This window comes from Amblyomma maculatum, chromosome 4 (genome assembly GCF_055883805.1).
Source record: "Amblyomma maculatum isolate TAMU_Amacu chromosome 4, ASM5588380v1, whole genome shotgun sequence".
NCBI lineage: Eukaryota > Metazoa > Arthropoda > Arachnida > Ixodida > Ixodidae > Amblyomma > Amblyomma maculatum.
In genome coordinates, this window is record NC_139347.1 from 37,665,269 (window position 1) to 37,677,442 (window position 12,174).

At 45.0% G+C, this 12,174-nt stretch overlaps 1 protein-coding gene across 1 annotated transcript in view; it reads right to left on the reverse strand.

Annotated features, from left to right (window-relative positions):
• LOC146190743 (piRNA biogenesis protein EXD1) overlaps positions 1-12,174 on the reverse strand; it is a 37,400-nt gene that overhangs the window by 10,666 nt on the left and 14,560 nt on the right. Inside the window, exons 10-11 of the mRNA XM_084601118.1 lie at positions 11,238-11,432; positions 5,320-5,443 (exon numbers count right to left, since the gene is read on the reverse strand). Coding sequence (XP_084457244.1) covers positions 5,320-5,443; positions 11,238-11,432 — 319 coding nt within the window. The remainder of the gene's footprint in view (positions 1-5,319; positions 5,444-11,237; positions 11,433-12,174) is intronic.

Here is a 12,174-nt window from a genome sequence, read left to right on the forward strand (position 1 = left end):
GATTCCCACGCGATCAAACGGGCGAGCTGGACACGGTAAAGGCTGAAGAGGGCCAGCAGGGTGGCGAGAAATCTTGCGTTGTTGACAGGCGGTACAAGAGCGAATGTAGCGACGTACGAAATTGTACATTCCCCGCCAGTAGTACCTTTGACGAATTCGATCATATGTTTTGAGGACGCCGGCATGAGCGCTTTGCGGGTCACTATGATGGTGGGCACAAACCTCGGAGCGGAGGTGGCGCGGAATGACAAGAAGCCACGTTCTGCCGTCTGAGTTGTAGTTCCTTCGGTAGAGAAGGCCTTCCCGAATGGCGAAATGGGAGGCCTGTCGGCGGAGTGCCCGAGGATGCGTAGCCGCGGAAGTAGTGCCAAGGATATCTAGCAGGTTAGAAACCCAAGGATCTTGTCGTTGCTCGAAAGGCATATCCTCAATGGTGAGTGCTGACAAGAGTGTTTGAGGAGGGGACGATGAGTTAGGCGAGCACACCGGTGACCGAGAAAGAGCGTCGCGGCCGCGGCAGACAACGTTAGAGGGCACAAAGAGGACTGTCGCGGCGGTGGTAAAAGAGGCAGTGAGGGGAACCAGAACAGCGCTTCCGGGTGGGATGGTTGTATCATGAGCTACGAGGAGTTTGGTCGCAAAACGAGGACACGGCTCGTGGAACAGGGCATCAGACGGTGCATCACTCGATTCAATGAGCTCTACTTGAGGACTGGCGCAGTCAATGATAGCATGATGCTGGGACAGGAAATCCCAGCCGAGAATGACGTCATGAGAACATGTGGGGAGAACGACGAATTCGATGATGTACAAGGCTGCAGCAATGACGACGCGAGCAGTGCAGATAGCTGTCGGCTGTATACTGTGAGCGGATGCGGTACGAAGCGATAGTCCCTCGAGAGGCGTAGTCACTTTTCGGAGGGAGCGGCAGAGTTTTTGGCTGATAACTGATACAGCGGCACCGGTGTCGACGAGCGCAAGAGTATGAACACCTTCAACGATGACAGCAGTAACATTCGCGGGATTAAGACGAGGACTTTGAAATTCTGTCGAATACGCAGTTCGTGCCTCGCGAACTGCGGCGGTTAGTTTTCCGGCTGAGTAGCGGGTCGTCGGCGCATTGGCGAAATGGAGCGGCGACGTGGTGATGGCGAACGACGAGGCAGGAAGTCCGGAGGGTCAGGGGATGCTGTTGGATGACCCGATGGGACGGGGAATTGGGGGGCCAAATAAGGTGGCGCAGGCCGCGCAGCAAAGGCCATATTTATTCGGCGCCGGCAGTAGCGTGTAGTGTGCCCAGGGATGCCGCAGTGGTAGCAAATAGGCCTGTTGTCTGCAGTGCGCCATGGAGATGGTGTCTGACGCAAGGGGGGAGGAAACGCTGTTGGTGCCGAACGCATAGGGGGCGAAGCATAGGCATATGCTGGCTCAGGAGGTGGACTTGAAGTAACTTCGGCATATGAGCGACGCAATACCTGGGGAGGAGCCGGCGCGAATGCTGGAGCATAGCTCAGTGGCGCAACGCCGGACGATGAAATTGTGGGCGTGGGGAACGGCATTGAGGGTGCGACCGGAGGTGATTGAGGAACAGAATTAGGGAGGACTTCAGATACATGCTGTTGGATTGCACGGCGAAGCTCCGGAACAAGGCCAGTTGGTGACGACTCCTTAACATATGGCTGCAGGGACAGTTGTCGTGCGACCTCCTGACGTACAAAAGCCTTGATGTTTTCAGAGAGGCTAGATGACTCCCTCTCCGCGGCTAGTCCAGCAAGTGATGCTTGAGGCTGGCGAATCAAAACACGCTCCTTGCGGAGTTCGTCGTAGCTTTGACATAGGTCGTAGATTTCCTTGACCGTCGTGGGGCCTTTGGCGACGAGCATGTTGAAAGCGCCGTCATCAATTCCTATGAGGACATGACGTATCTTAACGGCCTCGGTCATGGTCGGGTCAACGCGACGACACATATCAACAATGTCCTCAATGTAACTGGTGAACGTTTCACCGGGTAGCTGCAGTCGCGACCGAAGACGCTGTTCCGCGCGGAGTTTTCGGACGGCGGGGCGGCCAAAGACATCAGAAAATTTCGTCTTGAAACTCGCCCAGGTAGTAAAGTCAGACTCGTGGTTTTTAAACCACAGATTAGCGACGTCGCTCAAGTAAAAGATGACATTGGTGAGCTTACGGTTGTCGTCCCAGTTATTGTGACGGCTGACCCGTTCGTAAGTGGTCAGCCAATCGTCGACGTCGTCATCGCTGCTTCCACTGAAGGTAGCGGGGTCCCGTTGACGAATCGCACCTGTGCAGGTGACGGGCGGAGGTAGGTGCAATGAAGTCGGCTCCGTCATTGGTGTAGTCAACGTTCTGCTGCGAAGTTCCAGGGCGAGATGAGTACAGGGAACTTCAGATTGACCTCCACCAAGTGCGATGTGGATTTAATAGTTCGTTTGAACGTCTAGCGCTGCCAGTAATTCGGGCAGAGCAGGGTCGAATTGCCAGCCGCAGGGCACAGCTTCAGCACGAGAGATGGGCGCCGGAGCCAAGCGATGGTGATGGCGATGCCGCAGCATTTTCCGTTCTTTGTCTTCTTTACATACGCATTAAAAAAGCCACATCAATTTGAAAGCGATTAAGTTCCGCCACAGAAAATTTCAACTATGTGCCACTGCATCTGGGCAGCCTAGCACCCAGCACAAAGTAATGCCTCCGTGGTAGGGTGGCATAGTTACCTATAAGGCTGCAAGTCTCCCTAATCGGGAGAGAAGGTACAAGTAAAACCATAAAATAATGGGCAACGCCAAACTGGTTAATTCAACCCCCATTAATTGGTAAATACAGATACGTCTTGCTGCCTGCACAGTCGCAGCCAAAGCCCATGCATAAGGCTATGGCAACTGACTGCATTACAGGTCTCGGGTTGGTTAGGTTGCGTACAATTGGCTTGGTAAGTGATTGTCGAAATGGCACTCCTCAAACATGAACTGCATGTTGCAAAGTTTACTGAGCACCTTTCTCGTGCTCGCACAGCGAAAAAATTAAACATGGCTTAGCTCTGCTATGCCTGGATATACGTGGCGAAAAGCAGTGACTACCTCGGAATCAGAAGAAGTTAATTTCTCTAGTCTTCTGCGCCTTTCGTCAGCAGCTAAACTCTCCTTGGCTTCCATGTCGAGCACGTCTAAGTTCACCGGCGTTCTATAATTCGTTTACAGGAAAGGTAAGGTACAGCATCTATCACTAGCGGAAGGCAAGAAGTGCCGCCTGACGGCGTTGGAGTGCACTCGTTCCTGCTTGGTCCTCATAGCTGATGGCAGATGCGTGACGTCACGTCCTTGACGTCACCCTAATTGAGTGACTTAACTATTTTAGTCTTTGGTGCTTTCTATTTGCACGCCAATCGCAGTATCTGTCACTCGCGGAAACCCGCTATCATCCTCGCGGTAGACAAGCGGAATTATGAAGAGCGTTTCACGACCCGCGGAGTGGCACAGCGGTAAATTGCTCGGCTGGGGATCCAAGGGATGGAGGTTCGATTCCCGGATAGATACTAATTTTGTTTTTGTTCTTAATGAGGAGGAGTATCACACCTCTTAAAGGCAACGCCGACAAAGCTTGGTGAGGGGGCTGCGCATTTGGCATTGTCTGTGACTTCACGGCACACGGCATACGCGAAGCTCGGCTCTGACCCTCGTAGTGAAGCTTTTCGCTTCAAATACCTGCGCCTCTCCTAGTGACGTCACTCGGCAAGTTCGCGCATGCGCAGCTGTGGCTAAAAGTGATCACACACTAGCATAGTAAAGCTTTTCGCTTCAAAACACATGACCTTGTCTCCAAGATTAAGCGAACTACCCTAGTTTCGGTTGTGCTTTTATGAGCGTCGTGCCACCCCGTGGCGGCCGAGGCTATCAGCCGCGCATAAGCCAGTGACCTCGCGTTGTACGGTATTCCGGACACTCACTGGCAGCACTGGGTGTTTTCCGTGCTTCAATCAGCGTGTTTCTTCCACTGTTCTGAAAAGATGTGCTTATGAAGTGCTGTTCGGCATGTTGTGCAGTGATGCCTCTTCACAAGCGACGCAGGCTGCTTGTAAAGAGGGAAATCGCTGCCAATGTGCAGCACTGTGAAGGATGACGGGGAGGCCCTTGTTTTAACTAGATCTGCTTTGACGCTCCCAACTCTGTACATGCAATAAAACATGGTTGATACGGAACGAACAGCCATTGTCACTTTGTACTAGTCTAAAATGCAGGTGACCATTGCCCTGTCTTTTGCCAGATAAATTTACCACAATATAAGTGGGTCCTGTCAGCTTTTTGGAGCCAATGAACAACTCGAACTTCGAATAAATCAAAACTTTTTTCCAGTACAGTGAAATTCGAATTGAGCTTTTGTTTAAGAATAACATTTCCTTGGCAAACAAACACTATTGTAAGTCAGCTCAACAGCACTGATTTGTTTGCCAGTGCCCAACTTTTGGCAATGAAAGAATGATTGCACCTGGACGCATTCTTTAAGCAAATATCATAGAGTTTGGCACTGCATGACGACATATAATAGAGTAAGGATTGCGAAGGTCACGTGCTCCACCAGGCCTGCTGTACTTCCTAGCTAACTTGCAAGTAATGATGAGCACAGGGAGAGCTTCTCAGGCAACTTCCCATGAAGGATGTTTTGAGCCGCATCAGGATAAAAATAGGCCAGCAAAGTCTAGCAGAAAAACAACCTTTGCAATTTTAGGATCACTGCAAAGGGTACCAATCACACACTTAAAAGAGTGTACGAAGGCAGCTACTGAGACCGAGTTAATGAAAAGGGAAGACTATCAGGTCAAGGCCCCGAAGATGCAAGATGATGGAGCAACGCAGCCTAAATGACAAATGTGTCTTCTCCCAAATTTTTATCACTTCTCTCCCAAAAGCGGATCATAATCTATGTTACAGGTCCCAAGCTGCTCCATGAGCTTGCTGAAAGTGTTGATACCACAGTGACTGAGCCACCGTGGTTCAGATACACTGAGACATCATCGATACGCTTTTAAAAAATGCAGGGAAAAAAAAGCATCTTATCCGGGAAAATATATTATCCAAACCACTTGACCCTGAAATGCGTAACCGTCAAACAAGTTACAAAGGAATCCACTCACATTTTAATAGCACAAAAATATTGATTAGCAATTCATGCCAAAAGTCATAGTTATCATGGATGCAGTAAGCACGTTTAACTGCATTTGTTTTCACTCTGGCAGCAAACAGTAACAGAGATGCTGATGTTGAAAAAATTTCTCTCAGCAGTTGCTGGCACAGACTCCTCTGAACTCACCTTTTCTGCCATTATGCCTGTCTTCTCTACTGCGGTCATGGTCAGCGTATCTGCGCCATTGCTGCTCCGAGTGCCTGGTGGCAGACTTGACAGCATCTGCAAAGCCCCTAGGCAGAATGTGGGCCTGTAAACAATGTGCAAATGATGCGCTTAGAACATGTGTGGCATCAGATGCTGTTGGTGAGATGGTAATTGCTGTCACCGAGATGCCGGACAGCAATGATTGACGGTGCGACAGCACGTCAATGATTGAATCACTGCAGACAAGAATTTCAGCATCACATGAATTTGTAAAGTTCCTTGGCCAAGGACACAACGTGCACAAAGTGCGGAGATCTGGATGTTCCAAACAGTTCCACATTCCACTATGGACGACGTAAATGCACAAGTTGCAACCATGCTTTCAAGCACTAAGTGGTGCACTCATTGCTTGCATCCTATGCACTGTAAGGCGCAGCATGAACTGTAGGGTACAGCTGCAGGGCACAGCCTGCACTTCTGAATACAGTCTGTGTTCACCTTGAATAATATGAATGTTGAGATTCTACTATATTGAAATAATGTGCTTAGAATAACTGTAGCATGCAAATTCTTAAAGACAATATTGGTTACCTTGTCTGATCATGCTTCATGGAGCACTAGTAATAAATGAGAACAATAGTGCCACACTTTTGCACGGGATTCTTGAAGACAATGTGCCGACTGTTTGACTGAAACAATAATTCAATATATCAGGGCTCGACCTGCGCAATCTGGTGGTGGCAGTGGAGGGAATGTTGCTAATGAGGCTGTAGCCTGTTCTTTTATCAACCACGTGTTCCATAAGATTTATTGGAGTGGGCAAAGTAAAAAAAAAAAAAAAAAAAAAAAAAGAGAAACCTTTTAGTTACCAGGCTAGATATAAACATAACCTAAGCAAACTATGCACTACCATCCTCCAAGGGGCAACATCTCACAAGGAAAAAAAAAAAATAAAGGTAAGGAAGTCACATGAGAAGGAAAAAAAAAAAGAAAGACTTTGTTTGTGATGGCAGAAGCACCTGCCATGACTTCTAGCCAATTAAGGAAAACATTCAAGCCTTCTCAGGACATTGTAGTACCCTTACAAGGGTACTGCAATAGGGTAAAATTTAACCTGAGCATGTAAAGAGGCACTTTTGCTCCAAGTGTGAATTGAGCAAACTAGGCTGCTTCAAACTGCTGTCCTTTTACAACTGGCGCCAACTTTAAAGTCATTCTACAATGAAAGACAAAGCATTGTGGTATATTTGCATGGCTACATATAAAGTTCTGCAGATGACAAAGTAGACTGCTGTCACCGACAGCTCTACACTACCTCAGTATTACATCAATTACTGTATTTACCCGATTCTAATGCGCACCTTTCTTGCGAAAAAAATAAACCATGCACATTATAACCGAATATCAAACCGAGAGGGTGCAAATTTTGTCTCACCCATCATCACTGCAATTTCAAGATGGTGACAAAGGTGCTGAAGCTGTTTGCTTGTGTCAGCAACAATGCTGCGGACTCGGCAAGCATAGCTCAAAGCCGTCATTCCAGATTTGTTTTGTGCTATAGAAACTGTTACACTTACTCACTTTCTGATGAAGATAGCAGAGGCAGCAGCAAACATCTACCATTCCACTACGAGGCCAGTTTCAAGAGGGTCATGCTGCAGGCAGAGACGTTGACCGGAGCAGAGCTACCACACATGCTAATAGCGTACTGGAAACATGTTCGTCCATGTGCGTTAGATTTGGGGGTGTTAAGATTTTTTTCTTCTTGACTCGTTAGAATCGAAGCCGCTCTAGAATCGGGCAAGTACAGTATTTATTACGACACATGTTGCTCTTTCTTTGTTACGTAGAATTGAAACAAACACTCCATACTAGAAATGGACCAGAACCAAGATGGTGATGTGAAGGCTATAGTATTCATCAGAGCAAGATGAACATTGCGGTATCCCTACGCAATCAAATGTCACTTATTCTCGGGGATAACTTTCTGTAACTATGAGGCGAAAGCTACAGAAAATGCACCAGTTTCCTCCGGAGCAGAATATGGCCCCTCCGAAAATTGTAGGGGTCTCGCTCCGAAATGTCGTACTATTATGAAATTAGTAACACTAAAATTCCATAAAGATCTTACTACAATAATACGGAATGCAGCACAAGTATAATATGCTGTGTACATGACAATTGCTACACCATCTGTCCGCAGTGCTGCAAAACGCAGGCGGACTGTGTCCAAGAAATTTCCCCACAGGTTTCTGTTCTTTTTTTTGTAATGCGCTTGTTTTGATATGTATGCTGTGCTGGCTTATGATTAGTCAATGTAACATTCACACAGGCATTAAGTGACACAAATGAACGCACCTGTGCATAGAAAGCAGCTCAAAACATGTTAATTGAACAGAAAGCAAAAACTGAAATTGTAACTAGCACCAGGTATGCTTGAACTACTTGGCGCAGTAACACTCTAAGAAAGAGGTTCTCAAACTGGGTTCCGCAAGCTCCCACTGGATGGCTACAAATCATGCTGGTCTTGTGGCTGTAGATTTCCCCGAGGCAAAGAAGTTTAAGAAAACCTGCTAAGGCAAGCCCTGTCACTGCCCCATAGCCTTTGCACAGAAAGCTGTCCCCAGTATAAAGTTAATCTTGACCTTTTGTTACCATAAGTTACCAGTGCCATGTACCAGTAATAAAATTGCCATATTTCAGCAGTTGCTGCAGAATTGCCAATAACAATGCTGAAATTAAGGTATGTCAACTTATGTCCAAAAGTTACAGGGGCTCCTTACATGAAGAAATGCAAAAGCATTGCGAGTTCTGGGCCTAGTTTTTTTTACTAGCTCGTTCTGTGCTTCACTACTTTTCTGGCGCATAAAAGCTTATTCTTACTCTAACCTTTCTTTTTTTATCAACGTTACATTTTTCTTACCCTTTGCTAGATTTTATTTATTTTTATTTATTTATACCACATACCCCTAAAGGCCCTCGATTACATAAGGGGGGATACAGGCATGTAATCAAAAGTAAACAAATAAACCACAATTACAAGAAACAACAAAACAGATAAAAGCATATGAATATTTGCAAAAATACAAAACAAAAAATTAAACATTGAGGCTTCTGTGTGGAATGTACAATATTGTATCACACTCCTTTACCTTTCAACCTAAACTGTCCTTTCTCCCTGTTGCTCACCTCTTTGATTTCTCCTACCTGTCTCCTTACTATCTCTTTATTTCCGCAGCCCCAGTTCAGGTGCTTCAGCTTATTTCAATAGCAGATACCAGGGCAGGCAAAAAATCTTTTCCTTCCTTTATTATTTTTATTTTATTCTATTATAATAAAGAACCACTTACTACTACTACATTGAAGCTTAAAAGGGAAAAAAAAAAAAAAACATGAACAGAGCAGTAGACAGTAACGTTGATATAAGTTATACGTCTCACAAATAATGGCACAAAAATAAAACGAGAATTATCATTAACAGAAATATAAACAAACCTGATGCACGGGTAAGTGAACAATGAACACAAAAAGCTTAAGCGGAGGTAGTGGCAGCCAATAGATTATAAAATTTATCCGCATCAGTGATGGTAGCAACATGTGAAGGCAGAGCGTTCCAGACAGTTGTACGTGGTATGAATGAATGTGCATAGTTAGATGTATGACATGACAAGCGCTTAACTTTAAATGAATGGTCGCGGCGGTCAAAAATGGAAGAAGGCAAAGAAAAAAAGTCATTATGAAGCGTTGAGTGATGATACAGTTTATGAAAAAGTGATAAACTTGCAAGCTTATGACGGAGACATAGATCCTGAAGATCGGCGCGTTTCTACAAGGCTGTGATGCTGGTATGACGTGAATAATCAGAGAAGATCAAACTATAACTGCGCGATTCTGCAATGATTCGATATTACTTATTAAGTATGCTTGGTGAGGGTCCCAAATAGCCGAAGTATATTCAATTTTAAGTCGAATAAGAGTGGTGTAAGCACGTAATCAGAGGTGGGAGGGAGCATGCTTTAAGTTATGTTTTAAGAGACCTAAAGACCGATTAGCGGATGCAAGAATAAGGTTAATATGGTGGTTCCATGTTAGATCTGAAAGAAGGTGAAGACAGAGATATTTATACGTGGTTACCAACTCAACTGAAGAATACTCTGCTTGAAGTCTGGACATTCGGTTAGTAAAACATAAATTTTGTTTTAGAAAGGTTAAGTTGCATAAGCCAAGTAGAGCACTATGCTCTTACTGTGTCGAGAGAGAGAGTGTCGAGGTCTGATTGAAGGGCTAAGGGATCGTCGCTAGTATAAATTTTGCGATAAATCACCCAATCGTCAGCGAAAAGTCTGATTCAAGAAGAGAGTGAGTTAGGTAAATCATTAATAACTATCAAGAAAAGCAAGGGGCCAAACACGCTTCCTTGTGGAACGCCGAAATGAACTTGACTGAGGGAAGAATTATGGTTATTGACAGTGGTAAACTGAAACCTGGAACAGAGAAAATCTTTAACCCATGCAATAACAAAGGGGTGAATATTGAGGAGTGTTAATTTGGCTAATAACTGGTTGTGAGGTACCCTATCAAATGCTTTGGAAAAATCACGGAATATTGAGTCAACTTGAATACCAGCATCAACAGAATGAAGATCATGGATGAAACCAGCAAGTTGCGTTTCACACGAGTACCCTTTGCAAAAGCCGTGTTGATATTTAAAGATGATGTGTTGTTCTAAAAAGTTGAATACCTGCGAATGAATCAGGTGTTCAATGAGTTTACAAATCATGCTAGTTAATAAAATATTAATTTATATTTCATTTTATTTTAGTCAACTTTTTATTTATTACTTTTCTTCTTCTTTTTACTCACATACTTACTTTACTTTTCTTATCAGTCTTATATTTCTTTTCCTTTCCCTCAATACCCTTCAGCATCCTTGCCGCAAGAAGGCAGCGCAGCGGAGTGGTTAGCGTGATCGGCTGGGACGCGGAAGGATGGAGGTCAGAGTCCTGCTGTGGACATTTTTTTTTCTTATTAGTGTTTAGTTTAGTTAATGGGGTTTAACATCCTAACGCAACTCGGGCTATGAGAGATGCCGTGGTGGAGGGCTCCGAAACTTTCGATTTTCTTATTAATGATTGACAGTAAAATGTGAATACGCCCCACCAACATGCCCTGTCCACAGCTTCTGGTGACGCACTCTGATGACGCCACTTTTTTGACTCATGAAGCAAGAAATGCTTTTGCGTTGAAAACTTGGCTGTCATGTTCTGGTTGAGAGGGTAGGGCACTATGTAGTCTGCTTGCCGACAGCAACAAGATATGTATTATATGCAATCTGTCATTGAGCCATTGTGGCAGCTCTAACATAGCATTTTCTTTCGCAATGATTATTCATGGTTTTTTGTGCCAATGTCACTGCATGCAGGTGAAAACCTACTTATCCATTTAACTGCCCTAAGTGAGTGTGGCTAGAGCAAACAGCACTATTCTAGCAGATAAGTGAGGAGGTGGAGCCTCTGGTCCACACAGCGGGGCAATGCCTCAATATGCGTAACTACAACATTCACCTCACCCCTGGCTCTTGTACTTCCTTAATTTTCTATCATGATCAAACGCAACTCCTACTCAATAGCCATCTTGCTGCGATGTGCATATCCATGATAGCGACTTTTCTTTGTCTGAAACAAAAATATTAAAATTCAATAGACTTTTATACCTTTTTTTCCTGTTTAGATGAAAACTCCCACACCTAATTAAAATGAGAGATGTAACGCTTCACCTCTATCATCAGTTTCAAAAATCAACTAGGCACTGTGGCAAATATACAACAATATCATGCTGTGTAGAAAGCAGGTTGGGTTGCAACTTGAAAGTGGGCTTTTCAAGTGAAAACAACGCACCGCTGGCAAGTAACTGAGCTCGCGCTCAGTGCACTCTCGGTCCAAGGTGAGGAAGAAGTTGACGCCTGCGTGAAATTTTTTCAGCATTTGCCCAAGGCAGACGTCTGCAAGCTCTCTGAGAAAGACCACATCCTTCGCCACTGCATCGATCTGCTGCAATGAAAGTGGCCGCAGCTTCCAGGTGGACACTTCTTCCTGCGAAAGAAGCCAGCATCAACAATGTCAAACTGGTTAGACAAGGTACCGTGCTTCCACAGCAGTTTCTAGCTCACTCAGGACCTTAACTACTGTCTTCCCTCTCGGTCTTTCATTCTGGTTCACGCTAATCAGGTGTCTGAAGGCGGAGGCCACGCTTGACCTTGAACAGCTGAGGAGGGGCAGGAGCAGAAGAAGAAGAGGAAAAAGACTGGTAACTTACGCTTTCGCGTCATACCCTTGAAGGATGAGCTTAAGTGTCCCCAATAATGTAGCACCTTACACTGATAGGGCATGATAGTGGAATAATGTAGCAGGCAAAAGAAGCTTCTGCCCTTTCTATCGCAATTCAGCTAGGGCTACCAGAGTTAAACCACAACTAATTCTTTTTTTTTTTGCCGCCGCTAAATGACGCAGCACGTGAACACGTGGGCAATTAAAACACACTTCTGCGGCGGGCGATTCGATTGGTTGAAAAATTGCGTTTCTTGAAGTTTTTCTGGCTCCTTTAAGCTTTTTTTGCCGTTATAATGCAAAAAAAATCTCCTTCGTTATAACCAATATAGCGTCGAATTTTGAAATTTTCTTTTGTTATACAGAAAGAACTCCCATAGAAATAAACCACAAACCAACCTAATTTTGATTTTAGTTCGTTTTATCCGATAATTCGCTATATTCGTGTTCATTATAGCGAGGTTCGACAGTATATATGATTTGACTTTCTAAGGCTGCCACAGTTGAA